Genomic DNA, 27,997 nt, shown 5'->3' with positions numbered 1-27,997 from the left:
CCCCCCCCCCCACCAGACTTAGTCCACGCTTTCATGTCATCAGTTCACAAATAATGCCATTGTCACTTATCATGATATATTAGACAGACATTATTGCCAGGTTTTCTTTTAATCAGGGGGACAGTATAGGCAGATGCAACTCGCACAGGGTTTCACTTCTTTGTTTAAAGAGAGTGATTTTTTTTTTTTAAGGTACAATGCTTAAAGTACTGACAATTGTAGATCAGTAAGAGCATTAGTGCCAATGGGCACATTTTTTATGAGATGTTTACTACACAGTAGACTAATTGGTTGCACAGTAAACATCTTGATGTCTACACATGCACCCCCATTTGGCTGTAGTTAACTAATTTACTCTGCAGCAGGACAGTACTTGTACTTTAACTCCCCCCCCAAAAAAAGAAGCGTCTAAAAAAACTCCGCAGCAGTTGATGTGTAGGTGCTGGAGGGACTGGCTGGGGCATGAGGCTGCTTCAGTGTGCAGGTTGCTTGCTGGCTAGCCCCACACTGAAGCTCCTTCATTCTGCAGCCAGCCCCTCTGAAGCATGTTGAGCCCAGGGGAGCATCCCTGGGCTGGCAGGTTGACCCCCAGGGCCATTGGCTGGCCGAGGCTGCTTTGACTCAGCTCCATGTGCTGTGCATGAATAAATTCTGGAGCTTATTGCTTCAGAGTTAATTGCTCCTGGGTGCATATTAAAATGGTTCACCTGGGAGCGGTTAACTCCAGAACAATAACTCCCAAGTTTATTCATGAACCGTAATAGCATGTGTAGATGTGCCCAGTGATGCAGACTGCTACTTTGCTACTGTGTTGTATTAATGTTCTTTTGAGCAGTCCTACTTGAGTGTGTGGCAGTACTTCAGTTTCCAAGTATAATTAGCCTCTTAATCTCTTTCTGAATCTATCAATAAACTTGCTTATCAATCATTGCCAAATATGATGCAAATTTGGTGATATGGGCATTTGTTTACAGGGAGACTGTTTAAATCATTTCATGTAAGTTGGCTGGTCAATAGTAATAATTTGAGGCTCATTTTATGTTGACTATCTTTCTTCTTATAGGAATAAGATGTTATGTTTTATGATGTTATATCAAATTACTTTTTTATGTGTGTATATATATATTGCACCTTTCTTGTCCACTAGGTCTTACACGGATGTTCAAGCAATCAGGTAGGTTTTTTTCATACTAATTCAGGAGTGTATTCTGTTACATTTTATCTTCCAGTTTTCAAATGCAGTGTGATGTTGTGACTTTTAATTTGCTTCTGTACTCACTTGCACACCATACCATCCACCACTCTTATGTAATCAGTAGTTATGATTGCACGGGATGTAAGTCAGTATGTACTTTGACCTGTTACTTTATCTAGTTCAATGACTGTAGAAAAAATGTCAGTTTAGTGTCTAATTTTCTATACAATGTAGTAAGATGCTATTTGAATGCTGATTTGTTTTAAAATGGTTATTTAGGAAACCATGTGTTGAAATTTATCTAAAATAGCATACTACCTCTTCTGAGTTTCTAAAACTTTCTGCTTTTGAAAGCATACTACCAAGCATATGCAAAAAGTATGCTTACAGTGAATGCACCTGCAGATAAAGATTTCTTCTTGTTACTCCAGTTATCTCCATTGCCACTGTGCTTTTCTATTTTTCCTTTCTGGCATTATTTCTTGGTTTTATCTGTGGCCTGATTCTGTAGATCTTCATTTTGTGAGAAAAATACCCACTGAGTTCAGTATGAATTGTTTTTTCTTTATGATAAAATGCATCTGTCCTGCCATTTAGAAGGCTCAGACTTTCAAACCTAGGGGTTCTTGTAGATGTGCTGTGGGGTGGCTCCAACGCACTGTAATTACAGCACATTTTGTGTGTTAGCATCCCCATGCTTCAAAATGGCAACAGGGGCACTTGAACTAAAGCAGGGATGCTAATACATGAGATGCTGTGCTGCTTTAAATAGAGTAGCTTTTAGAGGTCCTCTCCCCCCACACTTGGAGCATATATAAAAGTGCCCTAGATTCCTAATGTTAAGCACAGTCATTTGCCTTTTTCTCACAAAGGAGCAATTTCAACTCCCATTAATTTTAGTAGACTTTCATCAGTGCACAGAAGTTCAGAAAATAAATCTCTATACAGTTAGCCACAACCAAAATTTAACATGGCTGAGAGCCATAGCACACCATACTTTTGAGACGTACATGCTGCAGCATTAGTGATCTGCGTTCAGTGGCACAGCTAAATAGCAATTTGTTGCTGAATACCTTTCTTCAGGAGTTCCATTTAAACTGCATGGCAGCTACATGTGACTTGCAAGTTGTGGTATAGCACCTCCCACCCCAACCTCAACCCCTGACTTTGATTTCATGACTTAAACCTGCTAACTTTAGGCACCAGATTTGAACATTTGGCTTGAAATTTTCAAATACCTATAATACAAATTCTAATTTCTCTGTTATTTCTAAAGTTGCAGAATTTTGGGGGGCTACAATTCAGGCACTGAATTATACATAAAAACCAGCAATGCAAATAATTATGGTTCCTTCATAATAATTATTACTACTAAAATAAAAAATGAATTATGTATATACATATAATAACCATGTGCTTTGCTTAAATGCATATGATTCATAATGTGATTCCTTAGTCTATGAGAAGGGTATGTGTTCTTGAACATTTCCCAACTGCTAGGGATAAACTTAAAAGGCTTCCTAGTAGCCTTCCCTAATTGCTTTTCTGTGGTGACTTTTATATAGAAAGATAGTTCAGGTGCTGGGGCAAAGCCACTGTTTTGTGGTACCATAAGTGGGAAGGAAGGCCTTTTTATGATGTAAGTAGGTATATGAGTTGGGGGTTTTTTTCAGTTGCATAATTTTAAAAATCATTTGCCATAGCTCCAGATTAGTGCAACCAGTGGATTAATATAATTTCCTATTTTAAGATGGAAGCAAAGCAAATCAGTTGGAATTTAACTTAAGGATAGGTTAACAGGACTGCCCTACTTTTGTTCTTGAATAAATGCATTTTTCCACAACCTGTTAAATTAGCAGGTTGCTGGGTAGTAGATATTTATACCATGCAATGACTGTGCTATAATGTAGTTGGAACATACCTCAACTGTAGAAAAATTTCAGTCACATTTGATAGATTGGTTCCAATGAGCAGTAAGCATGATAACAAAAGAAAAGAATCGTAGAAAAGTAGGGCTAAAGAGACGTCATGAGATTATCTAGTCCAACCCTCTGCTCAAGGTAGGATCAAGCCTATCTAAACCATCCTAGATGCATGTTTGTCTAACACAGGGCTGTCCAAATGGCAGCCTGTGGCCATATGAAGCCCTCAAGAAACCAACTTGTGACCTGCTGGATCCTGCAGCCACCTTTCCTACTACATGGTGGAGGAGGGCTGGGGGTTGTTCATCACTACTGCTACCTACATGTCATGGGCAGGGTCGGAGGTGGGGAGCACCAGTCCTGGGACCCTACCACTGCAGCACCACTGTATGGTCTGTGAAGTTTGCAGGCAGGCAGATGTACCTTGGCATCGCAGGTAGCCCCTGGTTTCACCAAAGTTGGACAAGTTGGACAGGATTGGGAAGCTAGCCAGGGGGTGGGGGATCAGCAGGCTGGAGGGGATTGGAGGTCTGCCAGGGGATGGGGAGTGGGCACACCCTGTGAGGGGTAGGGGAAGCAGATGTGACCTATGGGTGGGGTGGGGGGGCAGGTGCAACCTATGAGGGGTGAGGAGAGCAGGGGTGACCCATGGGTTAGGGAGGCAGGCATGACCCATGAGGGATGGGAGTGGCAGACGTGACTTGTACGTGGAGTAGGAGGGGTGGGTATGACCCATGGGTGGAATAGGGATGTTTCCCCAGCAAAACTACACCACCATCCCTCCTTCCCTTCCCACAGTAGGATTTAGTTGCTCAGCTCCAGCAGTGGCAAATGCTGATAAAAGCAGCTGCACCTGGAGTGGCTTGAGAGTGCTGGCTGGGGAGGAGCAAGGGGCTATGGGGACAAAAATAGACTAGTATGTTGGGGGGGAGGGGAAGTAAAAAGAGCAGCCCTGCAGCTATGACCGGTGGCTGGGCTTTCCCAGCTCTGGGGCTGTGCAGGGGAAGTGCACAGAAGTTCCATACACCAGTTTGAATTAAATCGAATGAGTCTGAAACTACATAGATGCAGACTTATCTTAAACTGGGTTCTGCAGTTTTCAAACCAGTTTGTGTGCATGGAACTTCTGTTTTGTTACAGGTTTAAATTGATTGTCAGTCATTGAGATTGAGTCTGAAAGTGTAAGGTTGGCACCAGGACAAGCTAAGTTTATATCGGGTGGCCATTCTGAACCTGATTTAACTTCTTGAATGGCTGTACTTAGCGAAAAACTCCATGAATAGCTCTCATGCACAGCTCCCAGTCATAATGTTCAATACACCTAAAACACCCTAACTTGCCAAAGGTAAAGCAGTCCTACTACTGCAGTGATAGGAAATGGTTTGTTAAAAATGCCGAAGAAATCCAAGGAAGAGGACCATACCCCTATCCCAGAGGAGGACAAAAACCCACACAGTCCATGTCAATCTAGCCATGGGGTAAAATTCCTTCCTAATACTGACTGTGGCAACTAGTCTGACGTTGAACAGAGGAGCATGACCTTTTAGCTGAGAGCCTCTTGGATTTTTAAGTCCTAAAAGGAGCATTAGTACAGTCCAGTCAACATCCCTTGCTTAGGTTATGGCCAATAATGCTCTGAGGAGGAAGGTGAAAAAACCTCTTGATAGTTGAATCAACAGGAAGGGAAAAATTGCTTCCTTGCCCCACTCCACTCTGCAGTGCAACCTGTGGGCCACAAACACAAGTTTACATATCACACATTGTGCATACTGCCTACAGAATCAGACAGATGAACTTTCAAGTTAAATGTTCATAAGAAGTGTGTCATAACATTTTAGCTTTTATTCACAAAGTAAGCTTTTCAGACTTGTTTGTCAGGTCAATTCCTCATAGATAGACAATTTTGGTATAAATAGACCACATAGTGTATCTTGTTACTTTTCTTTCACAGGGTATTTTGCTTCAGAACAATTTTGTTTTCCATAAATTATTTTTATAAGCAATATAAAGTCCTTGTCTTTGAGTTAGTAAAAGTAACTTGAAAACAAAAGCAGCATTGAAGGTTTGAGTGGAATTTATTTTTTGAGTTCCTTTTTGATAGTGTTGTATAATAAACTAGCCTTTTCAATTTAATTCAAATAGAGAAAGAAACCCTATTTTTGCTGCTCCATAAATGTTAATATTCGTAGTGCTTGGGCATTGGTTTAGCTTACTTTGTGCTTCCTGTCCGGCCCTTCTCTGGCCCTGTGTTTTTGCATGCAGGTCGACAGCTTTCGTGGTCATCTTTCTCCATCTGTGCTGCAAGCTGTCCCTCATCACCAGGTACAAGGCATTCTGCCTATATGCACCATGATTTATGTCCTAAAGAAGTGCCTGTTGACATGACAATGAATGATTTGTTAACCTGGCTCAGATTTATAGACTGCTATCTATGATGTGCCTCTGGTTCCCTTCACTCAAGTCCTTGTGGTGTCAGCATTCATGGGAATCCTTACTTTTGATCCCCTCTAACACCTGTTGCAACATGGTGCAGGCTTTTCCTTGAGTGTTCTGGTGAATCTGAATTTGTTGGGAATTAACTCAACAAATAGGAGCCAGGGAGAAAGCTTAGATGTAGCTTGGCCATTCTGAATATTTTAGCAATAGCAGATTACTCTCATTAACTGAATGTAAATAATATATTTTAAAATACCAAATACCTAATTCTCTCCCCACCTAAATTATTCTGGCAAATCCCAATAAGCAGACTTTTTTTCTTTCTTACCTCTCCCCTCTTCTCTTTTTAGTGGCTTTGTAGAAATGCATCGCTTTGGCATTTCTCACTTGTTCAGTGGTATCCTAATTTAGTGGAGTGTTATCACATTCGCCACAATATTAGCAAACAGTATCAAGTGCTGGTTTGGGAGCATCAGTGAATAAAAACAACACAAAATAATCCCATTTTGTTTACAATGGGAACCTAATAATAAAGAGAAATTCTGAAATTTCTTTCCCTCTTTTGTCTGAGATGGAATGGTACAAATCAGGTATTTTTCATATTGCTTCTTGAAAAAAAAAGTTTGTTTTTACTGAGGGGATACCAGAAATTTTACCTGTGTAAGGAGAACCCTGGCTGTTGGTTGATGATGTTGTCTCTACAGGTAGTTTTCCTTTCAGTAGCGGTAGTTTTGAATTCAGGGTGTGTTTTTCAGGGCACAATTAAGTATGATTAATTGAGGTATCTGATTAAAAAAAAAAAAATAAAAAAAATTACAAATTCTCAGATAAACCCCCAAAATCTGTGATTAAAATTAAAGGTGCTCCCCTCCCCCCTTCCCCCCCCAAGTCCTGCCAGAGGGCCCCCCAGTTGCCAAGGCTATGGGGCAAGGAACCCAGATCCATAGCCCTCTGCCTGCTGTGGGCTCAGGCAGGGGTGGAGAGGATTTTCCCACCACAGCGTGCACTCCCAGAGGGTCAGGGGGGACAGGGGTGGGGCAGTTGCGCACAGCAGGCTTGGACTCCTGCCTTGCTGTCCTTCCTTGGGACCTCCATAGCACAGTAGGTGTCACCCAGAGCTGCAGGGCAGAGTGTGGCCATGCAGGAAAGTGCTTGTGGCTTTGAGATCCACACTGCCTTGGCAATGTCTCTCTCATGTGCATGGCAGCAGTGAGAGACACATCCTCATGTCACCACCTGCACTGCCCCTGCATGTGTGGGGGATTCTTTGTCAGGGCAGTGTGGAGCTCGCAGCTGCAAGCAGCTTTCCTGCATGACTGTGCTTTGCCCGGCAGCACTAAGTCACACCTGCCAGGCTGTGGAGGCCTTGGGGGAGGGCAGCAGGGCAGGAGCCTGAGCCTGCCATGGGCAGCCTGCCCTGCCCTCACTCTGCACACAGATCTGGGGACACAGGTCCACCCCTTCCCTTCTGGGAGTGTGAGCAGGAGTGGCATGCCACCCCCTCCCCCCTCCACCACCCCCCTGCGCAAGCTGCCTGTGGCCCTGTCCTGCTCCCCATCAAAGCCTTGCAGTTGTACATTACTGCCCCAAGCCCCCCACACTGCTCATCAGGGCAGCATCCCCAGCCCTGCCCAACTCCTTCTCTCCCTCCCTTTCTCCCTATGGGGGCCTCAATCCTCCCCTCCCCCCCCACACACTTACTTGCAGGAGCTGCTCTCTAGGATGCCTGGGTCCATATGCATGTACATGAACATGGTGCTCCCTGCCTGACCTCCCCCTTGTGCTTCCTCCCAGCCCCCTGCAGGCTGGAACTCTGCCAGCCTGCAGAGAGCTGGCTGCAAAACTGCAAAATCCATGAGTTTCTCCACTAAAATAACAAACCCACATTTTACTCCAGTAAGGGGGGAAATCCTTGTTTTACTCTGTTTTTCTGTGGGAACCGGAAAAGTCAGATCCTTGGTGATCACCTTAAAAATAAAATCCAAGCAATTCTAATACCTTGCATTTAGCTTAGGGTGTGTCAGCTGCTTTCTGATATATGAGGAGTGACAACTTCTGCCTAAAAACTAGTCTAGTTCCCCTCCAAACTATACAGTTGAACAAATACAAATCTCTCTCTTTCTCTCTCTCTCTCATATATAAAAATAAGATAAGTATAAAGTATTGGGCAAAAGAGAAGGTGATCTTGGTCAAACAGAATATGTACATTTATTCTTTTAGTAATCAGCAGTGATACAGGAAAGATGCACAGAACTTTTTCTGCTCTAGGAGCAACAATTAATTTGAACAGTTCAGGATATTTAATGACATTCCTCATAGTGCTTTAGTTCCAATTCCAGATTTTCAAGTCACTGACCTTCCATTGGTCATGTTTAGGGAACTCCTGGAGCTCTAAAACAGAGTTGTTGTGTCTGCTGTAGTTTGTGCTGCTGATGGCATTTGCAGTAGAACTCCTGCCTCCTTTTCTCTTCTCTCTCCTCTCCCACAAAAAGCAATAGTTTGTTTCTGCATGGCTGCTTCTGAGAGAGAGACCCAATTAAAGTAAGTTATAGAAAAGAGGTACAGTTCAGGTTTGAGTTTTACCTCAATCTAGTTGCATATTTATTCCTGAATAGCAACATTGCCATGTTGAAGGTATTTTAACAGCAATGCTCTACATAGCTTCAAAAGTTAGTTGCTGAGTTCCTGCTTTTTTGATGATCATATCTTTGTACATAATCTTTGGAATTTTGATTTATGGCCAAACATATATTTTGGAAATTCACAGAATAAAAATTGCAGTCCTTTTGCAATGTACTAGAAAAATCACGTCAAAGTATATCATTTCTGAGCAAAAAGTTAACACACAACAATTAAAGATGACTTAAGGTGTAAAATATTTAATGTAGGTAACATGAAGTCTGAATTTATCATTGATAGTGAAGATTGGTTGTACACGATGAGAAAACTTAAAGGTTTAGGGGACTAATATTTTAAAGAGTAGGACTACTTTTAGTGAGTTAATGCCATGGAGAGGCATCACTTAGTACTGAATGAGCTATAGCAGGGTTCAGGCATTTGGCGTTAAATTGTTTTTACTGTTCAGGTTGAAAGGATAAAAACTGAATTGCCTTGTAGCGGCTTAATACTTTACTAACCTGAACTGACTCGGCATGAATTGAATACTTCCAATAAAGTAGCATGCACTTTGTCCGAGAGCAGTATGGGATCAGATTGTATATAACTGCCAAATGTTGTGAGTCTCAGATACTGATTTCCTGCCTAACCAACTCAGAGCTGCATGTCTAGGGGTGGCTCTTTCTTCTGCAGCAAGAGGTAGAAGTAAATTAAACGCTCACTGATTCTTGTGGATGGTAGAAGCTGGACTATGAGATAAACACCAGGCCCTTGAATCATCTGGAGAAACTGTCCTGGTTTATTTACTGATATCTTGCATTCATAAACAGTTGAATAAGCTGCACTATGTCCCTATAGTGTATAGAGCTCTACCATAGCCTCATTGCTTACAATTTAAAGGGAATATTAATGTCACCTAGGATGCACTCAGTTGGCATAAAAGGTTTAGTAACTTTTAAGAGATGCAGCAACCATCAGGAACAATAATGAGTTGTGTTTTATCCGGAAGCATATGGAGCCAAAAGTGCTTCTGCTGATTTACAGATCTGGTATATGGGGGGAGAGGTCATAAATCAGGTTGGCACCACACAAAAGCCTAGGTTTTTATACTTTTAGCTAGACACCTTTGAAACAGAAAAAGGATTAGAAGTAGTGCAAGTGACAGAGTACAGTGGATATGTTTCCTACATTGACACATGCTTATAAAGCATGCTACTAAAATCTTATGCTACCTGCAGTTTCCAAATAGTGCTGACAATTGGTGCAAAATTAAATTGTAAGTTTGAAGTGAGATGGTCAGACATGATGATACTGAGGTCTGTCTTTTTGCCAGGGGATGAAGGAAGGGTTTAACCAGTTAATCCAGGTTTAAGTAGTAACCTGGTCACATGTCAATGTAATGAATGACTGGATAAAATGAGGACTAGGCCACAAAGTTATTGTATAAAATATGTGTAATAGCTACAGCTGGTTCCCCTTGTGCCTTAAGCTGCATGTGTAGTCAGGCATCAGCTGATGGGGGCTCCCATATACCCCTAAGGCTAGGAGTGCTGATCAGCTGGCTGATGCTCCCAGCTTCAAGGAAACATCCGTGTCAAGGGCTCCAGTGTGCCCGTAAGACTGGGAGCAAGCACCTACCTGCTGCTCCCAGCTGTGGGGGCACATCAGAGGCCTTGACTCTGCTGTACACCTGTGCCTGAGATCAGTAGTCAGTTGACTGGTGCTCCCAGTTTGGACCCTGATATGTTCCAGAAGCTGGGAGCAGGGGTTCAGCTAACTGGCTTCCCACTTGTTGGTGCAGGGGAAGCCTGGGATCATGATCCTGGGCTCCCCCTGCACCACCAATATAACATGATGGGAATCTGATTGTCACTTCCACCTGATTGTCATGCCTTCTGCCATTTGTTAGCACTGCAGGAAGCATGACCATAGGCAGTGGAAGGCCAGGTCTAACAGGGCTTAAATCCCTTGAATCGGGCTGGCACAGCAGCTCCAGCACTGCTGCAGTGCCATGCCCAACACCCCCAATGTGCGCTCCTCCACCACCATGCACACAGCACCAGTGCGTGCCAGTCCTAGAATGACCTCACCTTTCCCTCCTACACAGCCAGATAGGTATGCTCCACACCGCCCAGCCCCCCAATAATATTTTCTAGTGCTGCTTATTAGCATGACTGTTGGAATTGTGCATCAGATCCAGTGGTATCTTTAGTTGAATGTCTCTCAGGAACCAAAAAGAAAGAATTGCACATTTTGTCCTGAGATGTAGAAGGCTGCAGTTGTTTGTTGCTTCTACATCCAAGAACTAGCAGTGGATATCCTGAATGCTAGGCTGTTCACCTGGTCGGTCATCTGTGGAAGGGAGAGTCAAGGGTGAAGAACTGAGTCTTCCACTTGGGACATATTGTGCAGCTTTGTTACTCTATGTCTTAATATGCCCACTTTCTAGGACTGTGCAACTGGAAGGGAAGATCTGTTCAACAGATGTATAGTATGCTACTTAGCAGAAATCCACTGTAGAGCTGAACATGTCTACAGAGCAGGAGTAACAGGAACAACAACAAAGAAGTTGGTTTCATAGTTTCATAGTTGGTAGGATTGGAAGGGACCTGAGCAGATCATCAAGTCCAACCCCCTGCCATGGGCAGGAAAGAATGCTGGGGTTAAAGCATTTTAAGTTGCTTTAAAACGATAAGTTTGTCAATGAATTTGGTAGGTAAATGTTGCAAAAATCAATCAGTTGTTCTAAAGACAGAAGAGCAGCTGATGGAGAAAGATAAACTGTGAAGATATCAGGGGGTATAAAATGCATTGTCATTATGTGTTTCACAGCCAGTTGTCAGGGGAGCTCAAATATCTGTCCAGTATTATAATGTTGGAGGAAAAACTCAGCTGACTATTCCTGCTAAAGCCGATACCTGGTTTAAGTGTGTGGTGTGACACCCTATCTAGAATATGTGTTCTGTCCTTGAAGTGCTTATGCCACTGACCAGCTTTTTTTGTCAGAGTATTTCACACTATTACCTTTTTTTGAAGAAAAATCTACCTTGCTGTAGAGGCCAAACCACATCTGCTTTACTTTCCGGGTATGGGCACAGGTGATATTGATTCATCTGAGTGTGAAAAAGTCAAACCCTTCATTATGGTGACCACACACCCATTTTTTGATAGGACAGTCCTGTTTCAAACACCTTTCCTGGGCATTCCACCTCTGAGACCGGATCCTGGAAACAGGTGATCTTGCCAGGGAGCATAGGAGGGACTGGATGTCACCCTACACTGTGACCTTACTTCAAGTACTACAGTTTCCAATAGCTGTTTGACTTGTATGACATGTTCAATGGTGGAGCCTTCCCCCGTAGAAATGTCTTATAACAGAACAAGTACAAACAGCTCCAGTCTCATAAATAATTTTGGTAATGCCAGAGGCACACAGACATTTGATTCTCACTGGCAGAAAGGTTTGTCTTTCCCTGAAAATAGTTTTAAGTCTTTATGAATAAATGCAGGAGATGTAAATTAAATTGTTTGGCAACTTTCTGTCCCTTTGCAATACATAATATGCCATTTTAGAGTTATATTCCATAGAACTTATTTGCACTCCTTGGCCGCATCCAGACAAGGGAGCACATGCCTGTTGTAGTGTCTCAAAGCAGTCTGAGATGCCACAAGATGCACGCTGGGAATGAAAAAATAGCACAGGCTCTAATTTTGATACCCGGTATAAAAAAAGTGCTGGGGAAAAAATGTGGCACAGGGCAGGCTCCTGGAATGTGCCCTGAGGCAACAGGAGTCTGGGTCCTCCAAAGAGATGCTCTGATCCCTATTCCTCCCCCCTTCCCCTGCTGCTCCAGCACACTGCCTCAGAGTGCTGGGGCAAATAGGAGTGGGGCAAGGCTGTTGCAGTGGCTTGGACCCAGGCAGTGTCCCAGGTAAGTAGGGATGTGGGAGTGGGGGGGACTGTGTGGGGGTGGAAGGGACTGCTCAGGAGGTGTGGGTCCCCTGCCTGCCTCTTCCCTTCTCATGGTGCACAGCCCCACCACAGCAGCAGCAGCCATTGGGACACTCAGGCCCACTCCTGGCAGAGACTGCCAGTGGTGTGAGGCTGCCTCAGACTGGCAGCTGCACATGGCACCAGGCTGGCTCCTACTGCCACCCACTGTTTCTGGTGTTGCATGCAAGGGCAACATATTCTCAGGTCAGGCCAGGTCCTGCCTGTATGGAGCAAGACCAGCTCAATGGCATGTGGGGCACATGGAAGCCAGACCTGGCCCAGCCCAAGAGTGTGCAGCCCCTGTGTGAGACACCTAAAGCCATGGGTGACAGCAGGAGCCAGCGCGAGTCTGTCTGAGGGCATGCAGGTTGGGCTGGGCTGGCACCATGTTCAGTTGCCAGTCTGAAGCAGTCCTATGCCATCAGGGGTCTCTGTAAGGAGCAGGAATGAGTGTTCTGATGGCCGTTGCTGTGGTTGCAGGGCAGCTGTGCACCAGGTGGGAAGCCCACCCCTCCTGAGCAGTCTCCCACAAAATCCCCTGCAGTCTATCCCCAAATCCCACACCCCCACAACTCCCAGCCCAACTCCATCCCACCCCAAACCCCTGCACAACCCCCACACTGGCCCAACAAACCTCACCCCCACAAACCCTACACCCACCCACACCTTCTCCCCCAAACCCCACATCCCCCACACCTCAAACCCTGTGTACCCAGCTGCCAGACAGGACAGGACTTGCTGGCAGAAGCCATGACCACAGGGGCAACTGCCACACTGCAGTTCTGTTCTATTCCCACACTGGTGCTGGGATATAGGGCCCCGGTCTGTGGGTTGTGTGATGGTGGAGGGGGCAGCAGGGGTGTGTGTGTGTGTGTGAGAGAGAGAGAGATGGGGGTTAGGGTTGTGGGAGAACTCAAGGTAAGAAAGGCCACCAGAGCCAGGCTTAGAGCAGCCCCCCTGATCCCCTAGAGCAGCCTGTACAGGTGGAGACCAGCTTGGAAGGGAAGAGACTTGCCCACAACAATCCCTGAGGTCCAGTTGAGGGCTTCCTAGGAACAGCACAGGGATTGCTGGGGTCTGGGCACAGGGAGGAGAACAGCAAGGGCTGGCACCGCTCAGAGCCATAAAGCAGCAGTTGGGACAGCTTCAGCTGGACCAATGTCCTCATGCTGAGATGGAGCTGCAGCAGGGAGGGACCTAGTGAGGGCAGGCAGAGGCTGCAGATCAGGAGTTGAGGGGCTGTGGGTTGGGAGTGAGGGGCAAGGGGTGGGCAGGGCACCGGTATATCAGTGCTGCTCAGCACCCCACATCCTGGTGAGTAAAGGGGGCAGGGGCAGTTCTGATTTTTCTATGATAAAAAAACCAAAGAAAACACTAAAGTGTATAGATATTTAGAATTCATTTTATTATGATGATAGTGGCACTGGTAGGCTTCCAAATTGCTTTAAACTTGTAATATATCAGTAAAACATTGCTGAACTGATCTCTATATAGTAGAATTTCATTTTAATCATGGAAGAACATGAATTTTGGATATTTTAATGAGAGAACTGGGGGGGATGGTTATCAGAGAATTTGCAATTTTTAAATAGGGAACACCAGGATCCCTACTGGTGAGGCAAGTGGCGGGACCCAAGCAGAGGAGCCTGCCCAAGGCCAGCACCAGGGACCCAGTTAGAGGGCAGACAAGGTAGCTGACCACCTGGCCATTTTCAGCCAGGAGGACATACTTCGACGGTTAGAAGTGGGCCACCATAAGGAGCACATCTTCTGGATGATAGCTGCCCAGATTGCAGAGCAGGGACACCAGAAGACATGACAGCAGTGCCACCCAAAACCAACTGTGCATCCAGAGTCCACTGGCAGCTGGTTCAGAGGTGCAGGCAGTTCTGTTGCAGTGCCTGTACCAGAGCCCAGGTAGCAGTGCAGTCCCCATCTGGGTCTGGCAGGTGTGCAGCCTTAGGGTCATAGGTCCAAGGGGGTGGATGATGTTGCATATGGCAGCTGGTCAGACAGACAGCAGCCACCACTGCCAGACTGCTGCAATGGGTAGAGGGTACGGGGGTAACTCTAGGTTAGGGCTGCTTCAGCCGTCCAGCTGAAACAAGGGGCTTGTGTCTGCAGATACCAACTAACCAGACCTCAGATGCTCCTGTCTATTTGTAACACTCATACCGTGGGCCCTAAGGCCCACCTGACTAACTAGTAACCCTGTGTGGGGCTAATGAGTGAGTGGTACAGCTAATTTCTTGGGACAGCTAATGAAGAAAACAGGAGTGTTGTGTGGATCAAAGGGTCAAAACATGAAAATAAATGTGCCTGAGGGCGATACCGAGTAGAGTGCCCTAGGCCACCCCCCCTCCCCCAGCCATTGAAGGCATCCAAGGAGCCAGTGGACGCTGCCCACTGGTACTCTGCCTGGAAATGTGCATGGACAAGTGAGAGGAAAGTGGCCATGCAGTCTCCAGGCACCTTCCTGGCCAGAGCCTTCTTCCTGGTCAAATACAGGGCCCACTTGTCCAGGAGGAGGTGGATCAGGAGGTGAGGTGCCAGCCCCATGAAAAACTCTAGTGGTCTGCAGGACATGGGTGGGGATGGGGGGGGAGGGGGAGACAGGGACTGCCACCACGCACAACCTAGTCAACAAGAGCAAGGGCATTGGGAGCTAGGGCAGATTTCACCTCCTGGACCAGACAGAAGTAGACCCATGCACCAGGCCAGCACAGCGGAGTCCACCCACTCCTGCCTATCGCAGCCCAGGAGGTCTCCAACATGGGTAACACCAGCCAGGAACAACCTCTGTTGCAACCAGGGTGCCTCTGCTGTCGGCACTTCCAGCTGGGGATTCTAGAGGAGGGGCTCGGTGAGCAGGTCAGTGCCCTGGGCAAGTGTTGCAGGGGACTTGGAGATAGAGACCAGCCTCTAGGCCCAGAAGAGGCCTGGTAGAACTCTGGCAGTCGCTTGCAGGTCTTACAGAGAGAAGCCCTGCAGGCTGAGGAGCTGCCAGTCATATCGGAGCCCCCAGAAGTGGTGGAGGAAGGCGTGCCCCATGTGGGCCCATGATGCATGGCTACTGACACTGTATAGCAGTTGCTGCAGGGCCTGAAGGCAGAATGTCAGGACCTGGCTGCACAGGCAAACCAGTCCCTGGCCACCCTCTTACAAGGGAAGGCTCAGGACCTTCACAGTGACCCAGTGTTGTCCTGGCCAGAAAAACTCCAGCACCAGTCTCTGGAGCCCTGCCAGCACCTCAGGGGGCACAGGCAGGGTGTGTAAGCAGTGCTAGAGCATGGATAGCATTCTCCCACACAGGGAGAGACACCTCAGGAGCCCTGCTGATGCCCAGAGCTGCGGCACCTGCTGATGCCAGTTCTCTGGTGGGGAAGGGTCTGTGGGGGACAGGTAGACCCCCAAGTAGAGCTGTGAGTCTGCACTCCAGTGGATCCCATGGAGCATGGGTGGGAGTGAGCCAATCTGCCACCTGTTACCCACTGTCAGGACAAAACTCTTGACCCAGTTGACCTGGGTAGAGGAGGATGCCGAGTATAATGCCTAGCAGGCCTCCACGTGCACGAGGTCGCCTGAATCTTGGACTGTGAGGAGTACATCAGTGGCATACACTGACACAACCAGCCACACTTCTGGCTCCTGGAGCATCAACCCTGCCACCCACCTTCATAGGAGGATGAGGAAGGGCTCCAGGGCCAAGGTGCACAGCTGGCCCAACAGTGGGCAGCCTTGACACCCCTATCCTGAATGGGATGGGTTCCATCAGGGTCCAGTTGAACTTGACCAAACACTCTGCAGAGGTGTACAGCACCTGGAGAGACTGCACGAAGTGGGGACCAAAAGCCCGCAGCATGCCTGTGTGAGGTACCTGTGATCCACTCTGTCAAATGCCTTCTCTTGGTCCAGGAACAGGAGGGCAAAATACAAGCCCTCCCCACGCACTAGCTCCAGGAGGTCCTGAACCAAGTACAGGTTGTCGAAGATGGAACATCTGGGCATGATGTATGTCTGGTCAGGATGGATCAAATCTGTCAGCATGGACCGCAAGCACAGTGAGATGCCCTTAGCTGCAACCTTGTAGTCCATGCAGAGGAGGGACAATGGGACGCCATTTCCTCAGGTCATAGGGATCCCCATTCTTTGGCAGGAGGGTCAACATAACCCTCCAGCACAACAGGGGGAACTCTCCAGTTCCCTTGGATTTGGCCCAGACCACAGTAAAGTCCAGGTCAAGGATGTCCCAGAAGGTCCAGTAGAACTCCACAGTTAGCCTGTCAATGTCCGGCGCCTTGTTGCCAGGCATCAGGCAAAGGGTGGCCAAAAACTTGGCCAGGGTGAGAGGATCCTCCAGCCAGTCCTGATCACCCATGCTGACCTGTGGAAGTCCCTCCCACAGGGTCCAACAGGCTTCAGCTTTGGTCAGATCCAGGGAGAAGAGCTCTTCATAGAAGGCCTGCATGCACTGGCGCATCTCACCTGGATCTGTGAGGGCAGTGCCATCACCCATCGGAAGGCAGGTGATGTACTTCTTGGCCCCCCACGTCCTCTACAGGGCATAGAAGCAGCATGAGCCATGGTCCATCTCCCAAAGGAACTGGATGTGCGAGCAGACAAAGGCATTACGGGCATGGTGGTCGCTCAGACCACGAAACTCTTCTCGCCTCTCCCAACACTCTCTGCAGAGGGATGGGTTGGTTTGGTCAGTAGCCAGGCACCTCTCCAGCTCCAGCATTTCCCACTAGAGCTGCTCCCAGCCCACCTCCCTCTGCTTGGTGTACCCCTGAGCGTGGCTGTGGCAAAAAAGCCAGATGTGTACCTTCCCCACATCCCAACATCTCCAAGCCAAGGGGAAAGCTGCCCGTTGCTTTCACAAGGCCAGCCAGAACTCCTGGAAGGCCTTCCTGAAGCCTACATCCTTCAGCAGACTGGTATTTAAATGCCAGTAGGCTGACCCTGGATGCCCAGGACCTAGCATGGTCTGGGCCCAGACAAGGTGGTGATCACTGAAAGGGGTCAGCCAGATGCCAGAGGAATGGGTCCCTGCACTTGGACCCAGAGGTGCAGCAGGCAGCCTGGCACCACCTCAATGTCCTGGAGAGCATCCGGCTGCAGGCCTGGGGAGAACAGGGTGGCCACCCAGCAACAGGTGGCTGGGAGGTGACTAAAAGATCTCACCTCCTGAAGACAGGCAAGCACCCGGCTTCTCCAGAGACCCTTTCTGCAGCTGTGGACGTTGAGGGTTGTGATCTTAAACCACCTCATGGCTGGGCAGGGGGTGAAGTGGACAGTTCAGCAGGGGCCTCACACATCTTGACGTCTGGTGTGGGGGCTGCCGGTGGGGACAGCACCCTCCCATATGTATAGAGGGCATCTATGACCACCTATAGATCCGGGTGTTGCAGCTTTTGGGTCCCTTGCCTTCCCCTGCCAGTGCCCTCACAGTGGTGAGGACACTGTCAAAATCTCCCAAGTGGTCCAAGGTGAGATGTACCTTACTAGGAAACCATTGTGTGTAGTTGCAGTCAAGAAATGCAAGTAGCTCACCTCTGTGGACTGCTGGGACCAAGAGGTCCACAGGCTCCATGGAGCCTGCCAGTTCTTGGGCATCCTTCTCCTGGTCCTGTGCCTCAGTGGGCTCCTTAGGCGTGGTCTGAACTCCCTGGTCTGCTAAGACCCCAGACTCTGGTTGGGATTGGGAGAGCTCTGCAGCCTCTTGGGACAGGGGTGGGGCTACTTCACAAGATGGTAGGCTAGAGCTGGAGCCCTGGGGGATCTGCACAGGGTCCCCAACAAGATCAGTCTGTTGATTAGAGGACCCCACCCGGACCCCACCTGGTGTAAGACCATGGGGCAGGCTGGAAGTGAGGTTTTTTTTTTGGGGAAGAGACCCATCAGGCTTCAGTGTCTGCCTTGGAGTCCTGGGGAAGGGGACCTCTCAGGATTTGCCAGGGTGACTCCCAGGGCCCCTATCTCCCCTAGATCATCGGGGGGGGCTCTGCTGCTGGACCTTCCTTTGGGTCAGCCAAGTCCTCAGCCTCAACACCTGTGGTTACAGGGGGTAAGCCCTGGCCAGCAGAGTGAGGGGCTTCCTCCATGGGCTCCTGCTTGGGTCCATCCAGAAGCCCTGAAACCTCCTCCATGGGGATCACCCATTTGATCTTTCCCAGGGTTGGGGTGTCAGGCACAGCCAGGGAGGCCCCTGGAACCTGGGCCGCTCCTTTCTCCTTTGTGGTTGTCTATGGAGGGTGGGGGGAGGAGTCCTCTGCTCAGGGGACTCCAGCTGCACCTGCGCCTTCCTCTTGGCTTTGCCCCTGGAGGGGACCTGCACCCACTCAGCCATGAGGTGGTCCTCAGGTGGACAGGCTTCAGTAGAAGGTGAGGGTTGGGGCGGTGGGGCAACTACAGCAGGGGCAACTACAGTAGGGGGGCCCTACTCCTTCTCTTCTTGGCGGCTGCTGCTGCCGTCTCAGGGACCCCGCCAAACTTGGTTTGGGGGCAGAGTCCCCTGAGCTCACAAGTGGGGTGCATGATGCAGCCAGGGTACCAGGGGTACCTAAGGGGGGAGGGATACCAGTGGCAGGGGCACCCCTTTCGCCAGTGGAACCTGCAGATGCCCTCTCCTCCAGGCCCATGGGCCACTTGTGATGCAAGTGCCCCAGGACATGGCACCAGAAGCATTGCAGGTCCCCCAGCATATAGAAAACTCTCACCAGGGCCACCTGAAAAGGAATCATTAGGCCACCCTAAGCCTCCAGCGATGTTCCCGCTGCCAGCTGAATCATAAACTGCTGACAGAAAGAGCACGCATCGTGAAGGCTGAGGTCTTGGCACCCCAGTGAGAGGGCCACCACTGGGGAGACAACTCCCCCCAGGGTTTGGAGCTGGGGGAGCAGGACCCAGTTAGGGATATAGGGAGGGATGGAACTGAGGACCACCCTGGTCCCCAGCTCTTCTAGGAGTTCGAGGGGGTCATACTTGTCCTCCACTATAAGCCCCCTCTCCACCACCTTTTGTACGGCGGCCTCTGAAGCAAGGAAAAGACCCCCTTGCTATGAAAGCAGGAAGCTGCCATGATCTTGGGGGGGCCCCCCCACTACCCAAGCCAGGGCCTGCATCCAGGTCTCAAAGTGCAGATTCTCCTGTTTGGGTAGCTGGCACTTCACCCTGTGCCTGCGGGAAAGCGAGCCTTGCTGCCCAAGCTGGAAGGGCCAGCGGTGGAGAGCCCAGGCCCTGTGGCTTTGGGTCGCCCTGAAGCCACCTGTGCATAGCTGTGGTTCCCCCACAGGGGGTTGCCACGTTGGTGAGGTTGGGGCTAGGGCCAGAGACAGCCTGAGTAGGTGCTTCTGGTGTAGTGCACCTGGTTGCCTCAGGTGCCGGTGGTCTAGGCTGTGAGGTGGGGGTGGGTTTTCAGCCAGTGGGAAGGGCTCCTCTTCAGCCCTTCCCACCCCCAGCTGTGGAGGAGGCTGAAGAGGAGCCCTTCCCATTGCCCTTGCCCTTGCTCCCTGATGGTGGGGAGGGGGGTTGGGAACTCCTCCAAGGGGGGCCTGGCCAGGGGAGACCCCTTGGCCCTGTTAGCTCCCTGCTGGAGTCCCATGTGCTGCTGCAGCAGAGGTTGCAGGCTTCTATACCCCCAGAGGAGGTTGGTTGGACTCTGCTTCTAGGGTGGGGGCTGCAGGGACATGCATCTCCTTGGGGGCTTGGCTGGGATTTGCCCCCATAGTGGGGGGCTGCAGGAACCTCTGTGGGGGCATCTGCCCCCTCCCCCAAAGGTTTTTGCCCTGCTATTACCTTCACATGAGGGAGGGGAAGACAATAAAGAAAAAAACAAAATATATGGTGGGGCTGGTGAATCTAATTGGGGCTATGCTTTGGGAATGTAGGGGGGGAGGAACAGATATGCACATGAGCTGGGGAGACTTGAGCTGGCTACTAAGCCATACAACAAACACCAGGGTAGGGGGAGTGGATCACAGGACTTGATACACAAGGGCTAAATCACATAGGGAAGGCTGCTGAGGCAGATGTAAAAAATGGCTGGAGTAGTGGAGGGGTTTTGTTTGTTGAAGATCAGTACAGGAACCCCTTAGGCCTCCAGCCTTGTCTAATTGTCGCCAAGTAGACAATTTGCTGGTATTTGTGTGTAATTACTATTTTAGGACATCGGGGGGAGCTGCTGACTGGTGCCAAAACTTGCAACAGTTGCAGAGCATAGTTCTTGCCTGCCCAGCAAAAATCCCCAGACTTTGCCCAGCAACAGCCCTGAGGAACCTCTTCTCCCTTCCACCCTGCACCTCTAAAATATTCATTTTTGGTTGGCTGCAGTGTAATTGCACCCCAAACACCATTAATTTGCTTGTCAGTTTTACATAAACCCAACAAGTGGAATTCTGTGAGCCCCCATGAGCCTAAAGTGTGCCAGCTTTATGAATAGCAGGTGAGTTTTGTCGTTATTTATTCCCTAACTGGCTATGTCTGAATTGCACGGTAGTTCAGACCATGTCCCACTGGGAGCAGTGTCTTGACACATGAGTCACTGGGTAGTCTGTTGTGCCATGCCCCAACAGGGAGTCTGTGGGCACCCATAGAGGGCCTAACTCTCAGTACATTGTTTATTGGGTAGGCTGATATTGTGCCATGGCATACACAGGGCTAAAAGATGTCTAGAACAAGTATGTTCATAAGATGCAAAGTTGCCATTGCCTGATACCAGCATGTCTGGTGTCCAAAATTTGCCAGCAACAACAGGGTTTTAGGGACCGGGGGGGGGGGGGAAATTCCCTTGGCCCTGTCACCTAAAGACTTATACATTGAGTGCACAGCTCCTGGGGTACCCCTTACTGATCCAAGATGTCTGATGTTCAGGGGAGAATGGAACAAGTAGGTCTAGGTCCCATTGGACCTTTGCCAAAACAATGAGCCTGGTGCAGGTGCTCTGGGACCTTGAGGTCATGCACCAGTTTGACAGGAATGGTAAAAAAACAAGGTGTTCATGGTCAAAGATCTCATCCCCATTCCCTGTAGCAGACTGACTACTGGTGATCATCAAGCAGCATCCCTGCCACTTGGTGAATTAATGCACTTCCAAAGAATGAGTATGTAGGAACCCAGCTGTCTCCACAGTCCACTAAGGAGTTCATTGTACATCTCTCAGAAGCACAAACTCTTTCCCCTAAATGAATTAATGCCTCCCCCCTCCCCCAAGCAACTTTGAGAGGGCACAGCACATCCACTGCCACATAAGCAAAACCCTGTGCTACTGCAAGCAGCAGACATATTTGCCTCTTACAAAATTAGCACCCTCCCTCCCACCTTGCTGCACTTGGGTTTGGTGCAAAAGGGAGGCTAGATCCATGTAAGCCCTAGTAACCCAAATCGATCTAATACCCCTTCCCTGTAACTTACTTCCCCGGCCGTGGATCCTTAGGCATCTTTGACACTGAAACTGATCTTTGGGTTTCTGAAATTTCTGGTGTCCCACAATTCCAGGGACAGTACCATCATGGAATCTGATGCATCACCCACATAACCCAGAGGAGGCAGATGCATCAGGGAAAGCATGGTCGTGGTCGAGACAACGTTGTCTTGGCTGTCCCTGTCCTCCAGCTGCTCTGAGCACTCACTCCCACCTCTGACTGGTTGCCTGAGGACTGCACAGTGCATATCGCATTGCCTGCTGTGGTGGTAGGATAGTGTTTGGACTCTTGTGGGCTAGGTGATACTGTGGCCTCCTGCACCCCCACCATCCCGAATGATCTGAGGCAAGTGCCACCTGAGTCCTTTGCGTGAATGCAGGACAGCTGCTCATAAAATGGGTTTATTGTGTGTCCTGCCCTCAAATGAGAATTCTGGTCCTTGGCCCAATGGAAAGCACATTTCAGGGCCTTTATCTTGCTGTGGCACTGTTCCGAGTCCCGGTTGTGACTGCGCACCTTCATTTCCTGGGCAATGGCCACGTAGACGGCTTATTTAATCAATTTTCCAGCTGCTCCAGAACCTTTTGTTCCCCCCAAATATCAATCAAATCTGCCAGTTCTTCCCAGGCCCAGTTGGGGCCATGGCTTAGGAATGTATCTGGCTGCTGCTCCAAGACCATCAGACATGGCTTATACTTTGGCACCTCCATTGAGTATATTTTCAAGGCCAAAATAAATCACCAAGCAGTTATAGACACACGTGTATGGAGCCTTTTCATGCAGGTCTGAGTTTCCACATATGCATAACTATGCAGGTGTGAACTGTCTCAGTACCAGCACTCACAGAAATCTGCTCATGTGACCTTTCCTAACGGAACATCTGTGACATCCATAGTGTGCCCCAAATTGTCCCCCAGATCCCTATTGTTCAGAAGGATAGTTGTTAATGGCTTGTTGCCATGAGCACCCAAAATTCTTTTCCTGGCAGCTTGCAATGCAGGTTGAAGGGACTGCAGGTGGCCCTTCAAGCACCACTCCCTCCCCTTTCCGGCAACACTGTCTGACCTATCAATCACTCACCTGTGCTCCTGGGGATCTGTTTTGTCCATTGAGTCTTCTGCTCAGTGTCTGCCTTTTTTTATGCTGAGCACGTGGCATATTTCAGGGGTAATCCCCCTAAAACTGCAAGTTTTTAGAGGAGGGGTGGTTACAGAAACCTGGGGTGTGTAGGAATTGAAATGTGAAGAGCAGGGCTGTTTAATGCTAATGTCCCTATTCAACAACCTTTAATTTGGGGTTCAGCTATTTCAATGTTTTGCTCAGTGCCTGCCTTTTTTCTTCTGAAAGCGTGTCATTGAAAACTGGGTGTAGGGAGATTTCCAACATTTGTGATTGTGATATTACTTGGTGGTTCTGATGCCTCAATGTCTGGCATGGCTCTTGATGTGCTAATGGGACCTATTCAAAAAGAGCATGGGGACCTTCCTGGCAATAGGGCTGTGTGAAATTTTTCCGGGAGTTTTGTTTTTACACTGTTTCAACTTGTTTCAAGCTCAAAACATCAAAAGCGAAACGAAACAGAGAGCTTTGAAACAGCCTTGAGATGAAACGAGGCAAGTCAGAACGTTTTGAAAATTTTGAAATGTTTCAAGTTTCAAAGCTCAAGCTGGGCTTGCCTGCAGGGGAACAGAAACTAAAGTAAGGAGAGAGAGGCGGGAAGGAGTGCTCTCATTATTGACTGTGTAGCTCGCCAGTGGCTGTCATCCTTCCCTGAGGTCCCTTCCAATCTCAGTGCTCTGGGGAAGGGATGGAAAAACTGCATAAAAGGCAGCATTGTTTGAACTGCCCTGCTTTCTGCTTTGGTGTCAGCTGAGTGAGGGCATACCTTAACACACACACAGTGTCACCCACCCATGTCACAGGTTTTGCCTGTCAGCAGCTACAAGTGCAGGGCCCCAGAACCCAGACTCCCCTGGACCCTTTGAAAGCTGGCAGGCTTCGTGCCTGCAGCAGGGGCTAGCATGCCTACAGTTTTCACCCTGGTGCACCTTAACACACACACAATGTCACCTATGTCACGAGTTTTGCTTATCAGCAACTTGAAGTGTAGTTTCCCCCAAACCCTTGCACCTATCTCCTTGAACCTTAGCAGGCTTTGTTGCCTCAGCAAGGGCTAGCAGTTTTGACCCCACTGCGCCTTAACACATACACGACATGAGTTTTTTGCTTTCAAGATTTTGAGGTGCAGTTTCCCTGAAACCCCTGCACCTATCTCCTTGAATCTTGGCATGCTTTATGCCCTCGGAAGGGGCTACCATTCCTGCAAGTTTCAGTCAAATCAGGTGAGAAATGACCAAGTTATAGGCTATTTCAAGCTTCCCCATTATAGCTTATGGGTGAAACGTCAAAACAGCGTTGAAACAGCGAAACTGTTTTGACAAAACGAAATGGAACAACTGTTTCAAATCAAAATGAAATTCAAAATGAAACGCTGTTCCATCAAAACGTTGAAACGCAAGTTGAAATGGAACGGTGCCATTTCACACAGCCCTACCTGGCAACCTCTTGTTAACTTAGGCCCTTCTCTTTAATGCTGTCTACTTACTATGGATTAAGTGTCTAGGGAAGGTGGTTATGGGAAGAGAAGTGAAGGGAAGACGAGCAAACCATGACCTGGTTTCTCTCTTCCCCATCCCCTTCCTGAAAGGTATAATTTTTGGACAGTCCCTCTCCTTTCCTAGCTGATGGTGGAAATGTAGTCCTTTGGACCTATTTTATCTCCTTGTTCCTAAGCCCCCTTGTTGAGCTGGCATCACACAGGGTCTGGGGCATTTTTAAAGTTTCTTTGTGGATGGTGGTTGCTCCTTCTGGGAACGTAATGAGCATATTTGGTGTTTTCACAGCATTCAGTGCCAGAAGGAACTGGGTGATAGCAGCTGCTAAGGGATGATTCTTTTGTGGTTTATGTAATACTCAGTGGCTGTGGAGACAGTCACTGTGGCCCTGCCTGGACCCAGTAAGTGGCTGACAGAGAACTTGGATTCGGTGAAATACTATTTATTCAGAAAATAAATCAAGGCCAGAACTTGTTGTCATTCATTGCAATGTCCAAATTACAATGCTTGAAATAGTAAGCCTCAGCTTTTGAATGAGAACAGTCCTTGGGAGGAGTAGGGGGAACCCTTCATCAGAGACTTCATGTGCATCTGTACTCTACCTCTATTGAAACCTATACCTATAATCTATTAAAAGTCTCAAAATCATTGAGCCCACTTGCAAGAGTAATGTTTACAAAAAATCAATAGGAATTTATGTATACATTGCCTGTCTAATGTACTGTGCTCTCTTTAAATTATTTGTCTAGTGAAAAGGCGTTTAGAAGGCAACAGTAATGAAATGTCAAGGACCAACAGCTTCACTGATGACATTGATCTAATATTGGAAGAGTCACCACTGCCCAGAGTATCCGATGTTGCGCAGTAAGTGGAATAATATCTTTTAATTGGAAAATATAGTTAATCACAAATGGTGGGGAAAATAATGGTAATATATTCAGTAGATAAAATATTATATCTGTTTTTGGCTAACTAGACTTGAAGCTGGTATCTGCTTTATTTATACTACTGTATCTGAACAGTTCTATGTGATGTAAGTGTTGATTTCTGGTAGCATCTGTTAGTGTATGAAGAAAGAAGAATTGCCCTCAGAGTCATGATCTGGAAACTTGGTGCAAGATTTCAATTCTACCCATTAGGTGCCTAAATGGATTTAGGTGCCCAAGTGTGATTCTACCCTGCTCAAGACCCTGGAAAACTATTAATGCAAAAGGTGGATGGGTCTTCTCCCTCTCTATTATTCTTGTCTTTCAATCTCAAGGGTCAGATAACTGCATGTTACAAAAGTAGATGCCTTAATGGATTTTGAGGACTTGAACAGGATGGAATAGAATCTGGCTGTTGATGCTTGTGGCTTGTTTTGTCACTTTTGGTTGGATAAACAGTTCCTGGGGCTAAGTTTCAAAGACAGATCTGGAATCTGTAGGTGTCTGACCTTTGTGTGATATCTAAAATTCTCTGACCGTGCAGAATGTTTGATTTACTTCATAAATATAAATAAAACAGTTATGTGTAGATATAGCCTGGAAATCATTAACTTTATATTGAAAGAACAATTTAAATGCAATCTTTACATTAAAGGAGCAGTGAACTTGTGATTTGTTATGCCAAAGGTAGAAGAGACAACTAGAATAGTTCAGCTGGGAATTATGCAGGCATGCTTAATATAAAGAAATTCTTCTCATGAATTAGATGTAGAAAAATCAACAGGATACTAACTGCCATTGAAGTGGATCTGGAAAATGCATCTACAGAACAAAGCAGATGCTGCAGGGGAGTTACTTGGTCTCTCACATTGCTTGCTTTGATTTCACAAATGTGTATAGCAGTATTCTTTGGAATCATTTTAGTGCTTCCCATAGCACCTTCTCAGTGTTTGTCACAGTTCGTCCAAAGACTTTGAAACCTCACTAATGTAGTATGTAACTTAGTTGTAAACAGAGACTTAGTTGATAATTGTCAAATGGAAAACAGGGTATTGGATGGTCAGGCTTTCGACTAGCTAACAGGACAGTTTGTGTCTTTGTATCCAAGTTTAAGAAAAACTAATAAGCTGTACTGATTTTGCCAGCTTCACTAATGGTCTCATCCTAGGAGGTGTACAACTAGTCCTTATGAATAAAACTCATGGTTTGCAGTGTTGTTACCCCAAAACATTGTAAACCAGATACTGTGTGTGTTTGTGTATTTGGCATTGTAGATTCCTATTATGGACAGAGCAAGAAGGGTTCTTAAAAGGTTTCTTCTAGGAAGATAGTGTTTTTTCTTGTATATTCTTCAAAGGGATGATAAGTGTATGAAGGCTTTTCATCCCAAACATATAGGGATATAAAACTTGCTTTCTAATATGTGTATTTGTTACTAAAATTAAGAAGTTAAAAGTTTTTTAAAACACTAGTGGAAAAATTGACCCCTCTTCACATTTGGAAAGGAGAACATGGAAATTGCTTTGTGAGGCTGTGTCTTTGGAGTACAACAAATGATTGGTTAGGAAAAAGTTAAATTTACATTTCAACCTTCCTCCCCTTTGAAGTTATCATTCATTAAGCTTTCTCTAATGCTGTTTGCAAGGGGGAAAAGATTTGAGTTTTATTCTTTCTGATGAAGGAAAAACAGACTAGTAGGTTAAGTTTTACGTTTTCAGTACAATAGGATTGCATTTCAACTGCTGTTGAGGTAGGAAACCTTTGAAGAAAAATTGGGTGCAGAAGAATACTGATGTAATTTCCAATGCAATGACTAGAAAAAGGCATGTAAATACTGCACATTTGTCAGTTTAATGAGATAGATATACTCCCATTAAAAGTCTAAAGAGTGGAGAAATAGAGATGAACAAACATTTGCAGTACTGCTACTCCTTTAGAGTCTGTGGGTGCATACAGATGTTCAGGAAGTTAGACTGAGTAAAATAAATGGCTGCCCAATCTAGCTTAGTTCACCCATGTATGAACCTTATGTTTAGATCCCTAGTTAGGTCTAAGTGCTGAACTGTACAGACCTTCCTTGAAGGTTAAATCGGTCAGCAAATGGCCAGCCCAATCAAAGATTAGCTCACCTGAGAGGACCACCAAGTTACACTGAGTACAGTTAACTGAATGTCTGCTCATGTTCTGAGTGCAGGCCTGGGTCTGGGAAAGCCTAGCTGCTGGTCCCAACCCAGGGACTGTGCTTTTCCTATTTCCCACACCCTGCCACAAGGCTATTTTAAACCCATGGCCCCTCCCCCAACCCACAGATGAACAGCCCTCCTGTGGACCAGCTGGCCTCCTTGAGCCTGCCACCCCTCCCACCCCCTAAATTCACAAACTGCTCCCAGTGCCAGTTTTGCCAGTGTTTACCAGTGCCAGGAGCCCGATTGAAGGAAGTTGGGTTGGTGGGAGGGGCAGGCAGATCAGGGAGGTGGGGGGTTAGGTTGCAGGGCAGGGGGGTTGTTTGTCTGGCCTGTGGGAGGGTTGTGGGGCTAAAAATAGCCCCCAGTAGGGGGGAGCCCCCCATTCCTGTTAATCTTCCCTGGGACCCCTGAACCTGTCCACAGAGCTGCTAGCCCCTTGATCCCACCAATCACCCCACTGCAGACCTGCTAGCCTTCCTGATCCTGCCCCTGCCCCCAACCTGACTTCCTTTGATCAGGCTCCCAGCACTGGGGTCGGGGCAGTTCAATGGGGTCAGGGAGGTCGGGGAGTTGAGAGGGTCCAGGGAATGTTCCTCAGGATTGGAGTGGTCCCCAGTGAGCATCCCCCCCTTTACCCCCCAGATCCCCAACCCCCCCCACCCCCACCCGCCCCCCAAAATTTGCC

The 27,997-nt window shown here is 47.6% G+C and overlaps 1 protein-coding gene across 1 annotated transcript in view; it reads left to right on the top strand.

Annotated features, from left to right (window-relative positions):
• Window positions 1–27,997, top strand: part of LOC109296441 (potassium voltage-gated channel subfamily KQT member 1-like) — a 186,046-nt gene that overhangs the window by 100,492 nt on the left and 57,557 nt on the right. Inside the window, exon 10 of the mRNA XM_019515851.1 lies at window positions 24,950–25,064. Coding sequence (XP_019371396.1) covers window positions 24,950–25,064 — 115 coding nt within the window. The remainder of the gene's footprint in view (window positions 1–24,949; window positions 25,065–27,997) is intronic.

The sequence above is a fragment of the Gavialis gangeticus genome, unplaced genomic scaffold, assembly GCF_001723915.1.
Source record: "Gavialis gangeticus isolate Ggan-Ray unplaced genomic scaffold, GavGan_comp1, whole genome shotgun sequence".
Classification (NCBI taxonomy): domain Eukaryota; kingdom Metazoa; phylum Chordata; order Crocodylia; family Gavialidae; genus Gavialis; species Gavialis gangeticus.
Note: the sequence above shows the minus strand (reverse complement) of the source record. Positions and strands in the feature narration are given on the sequence as shown.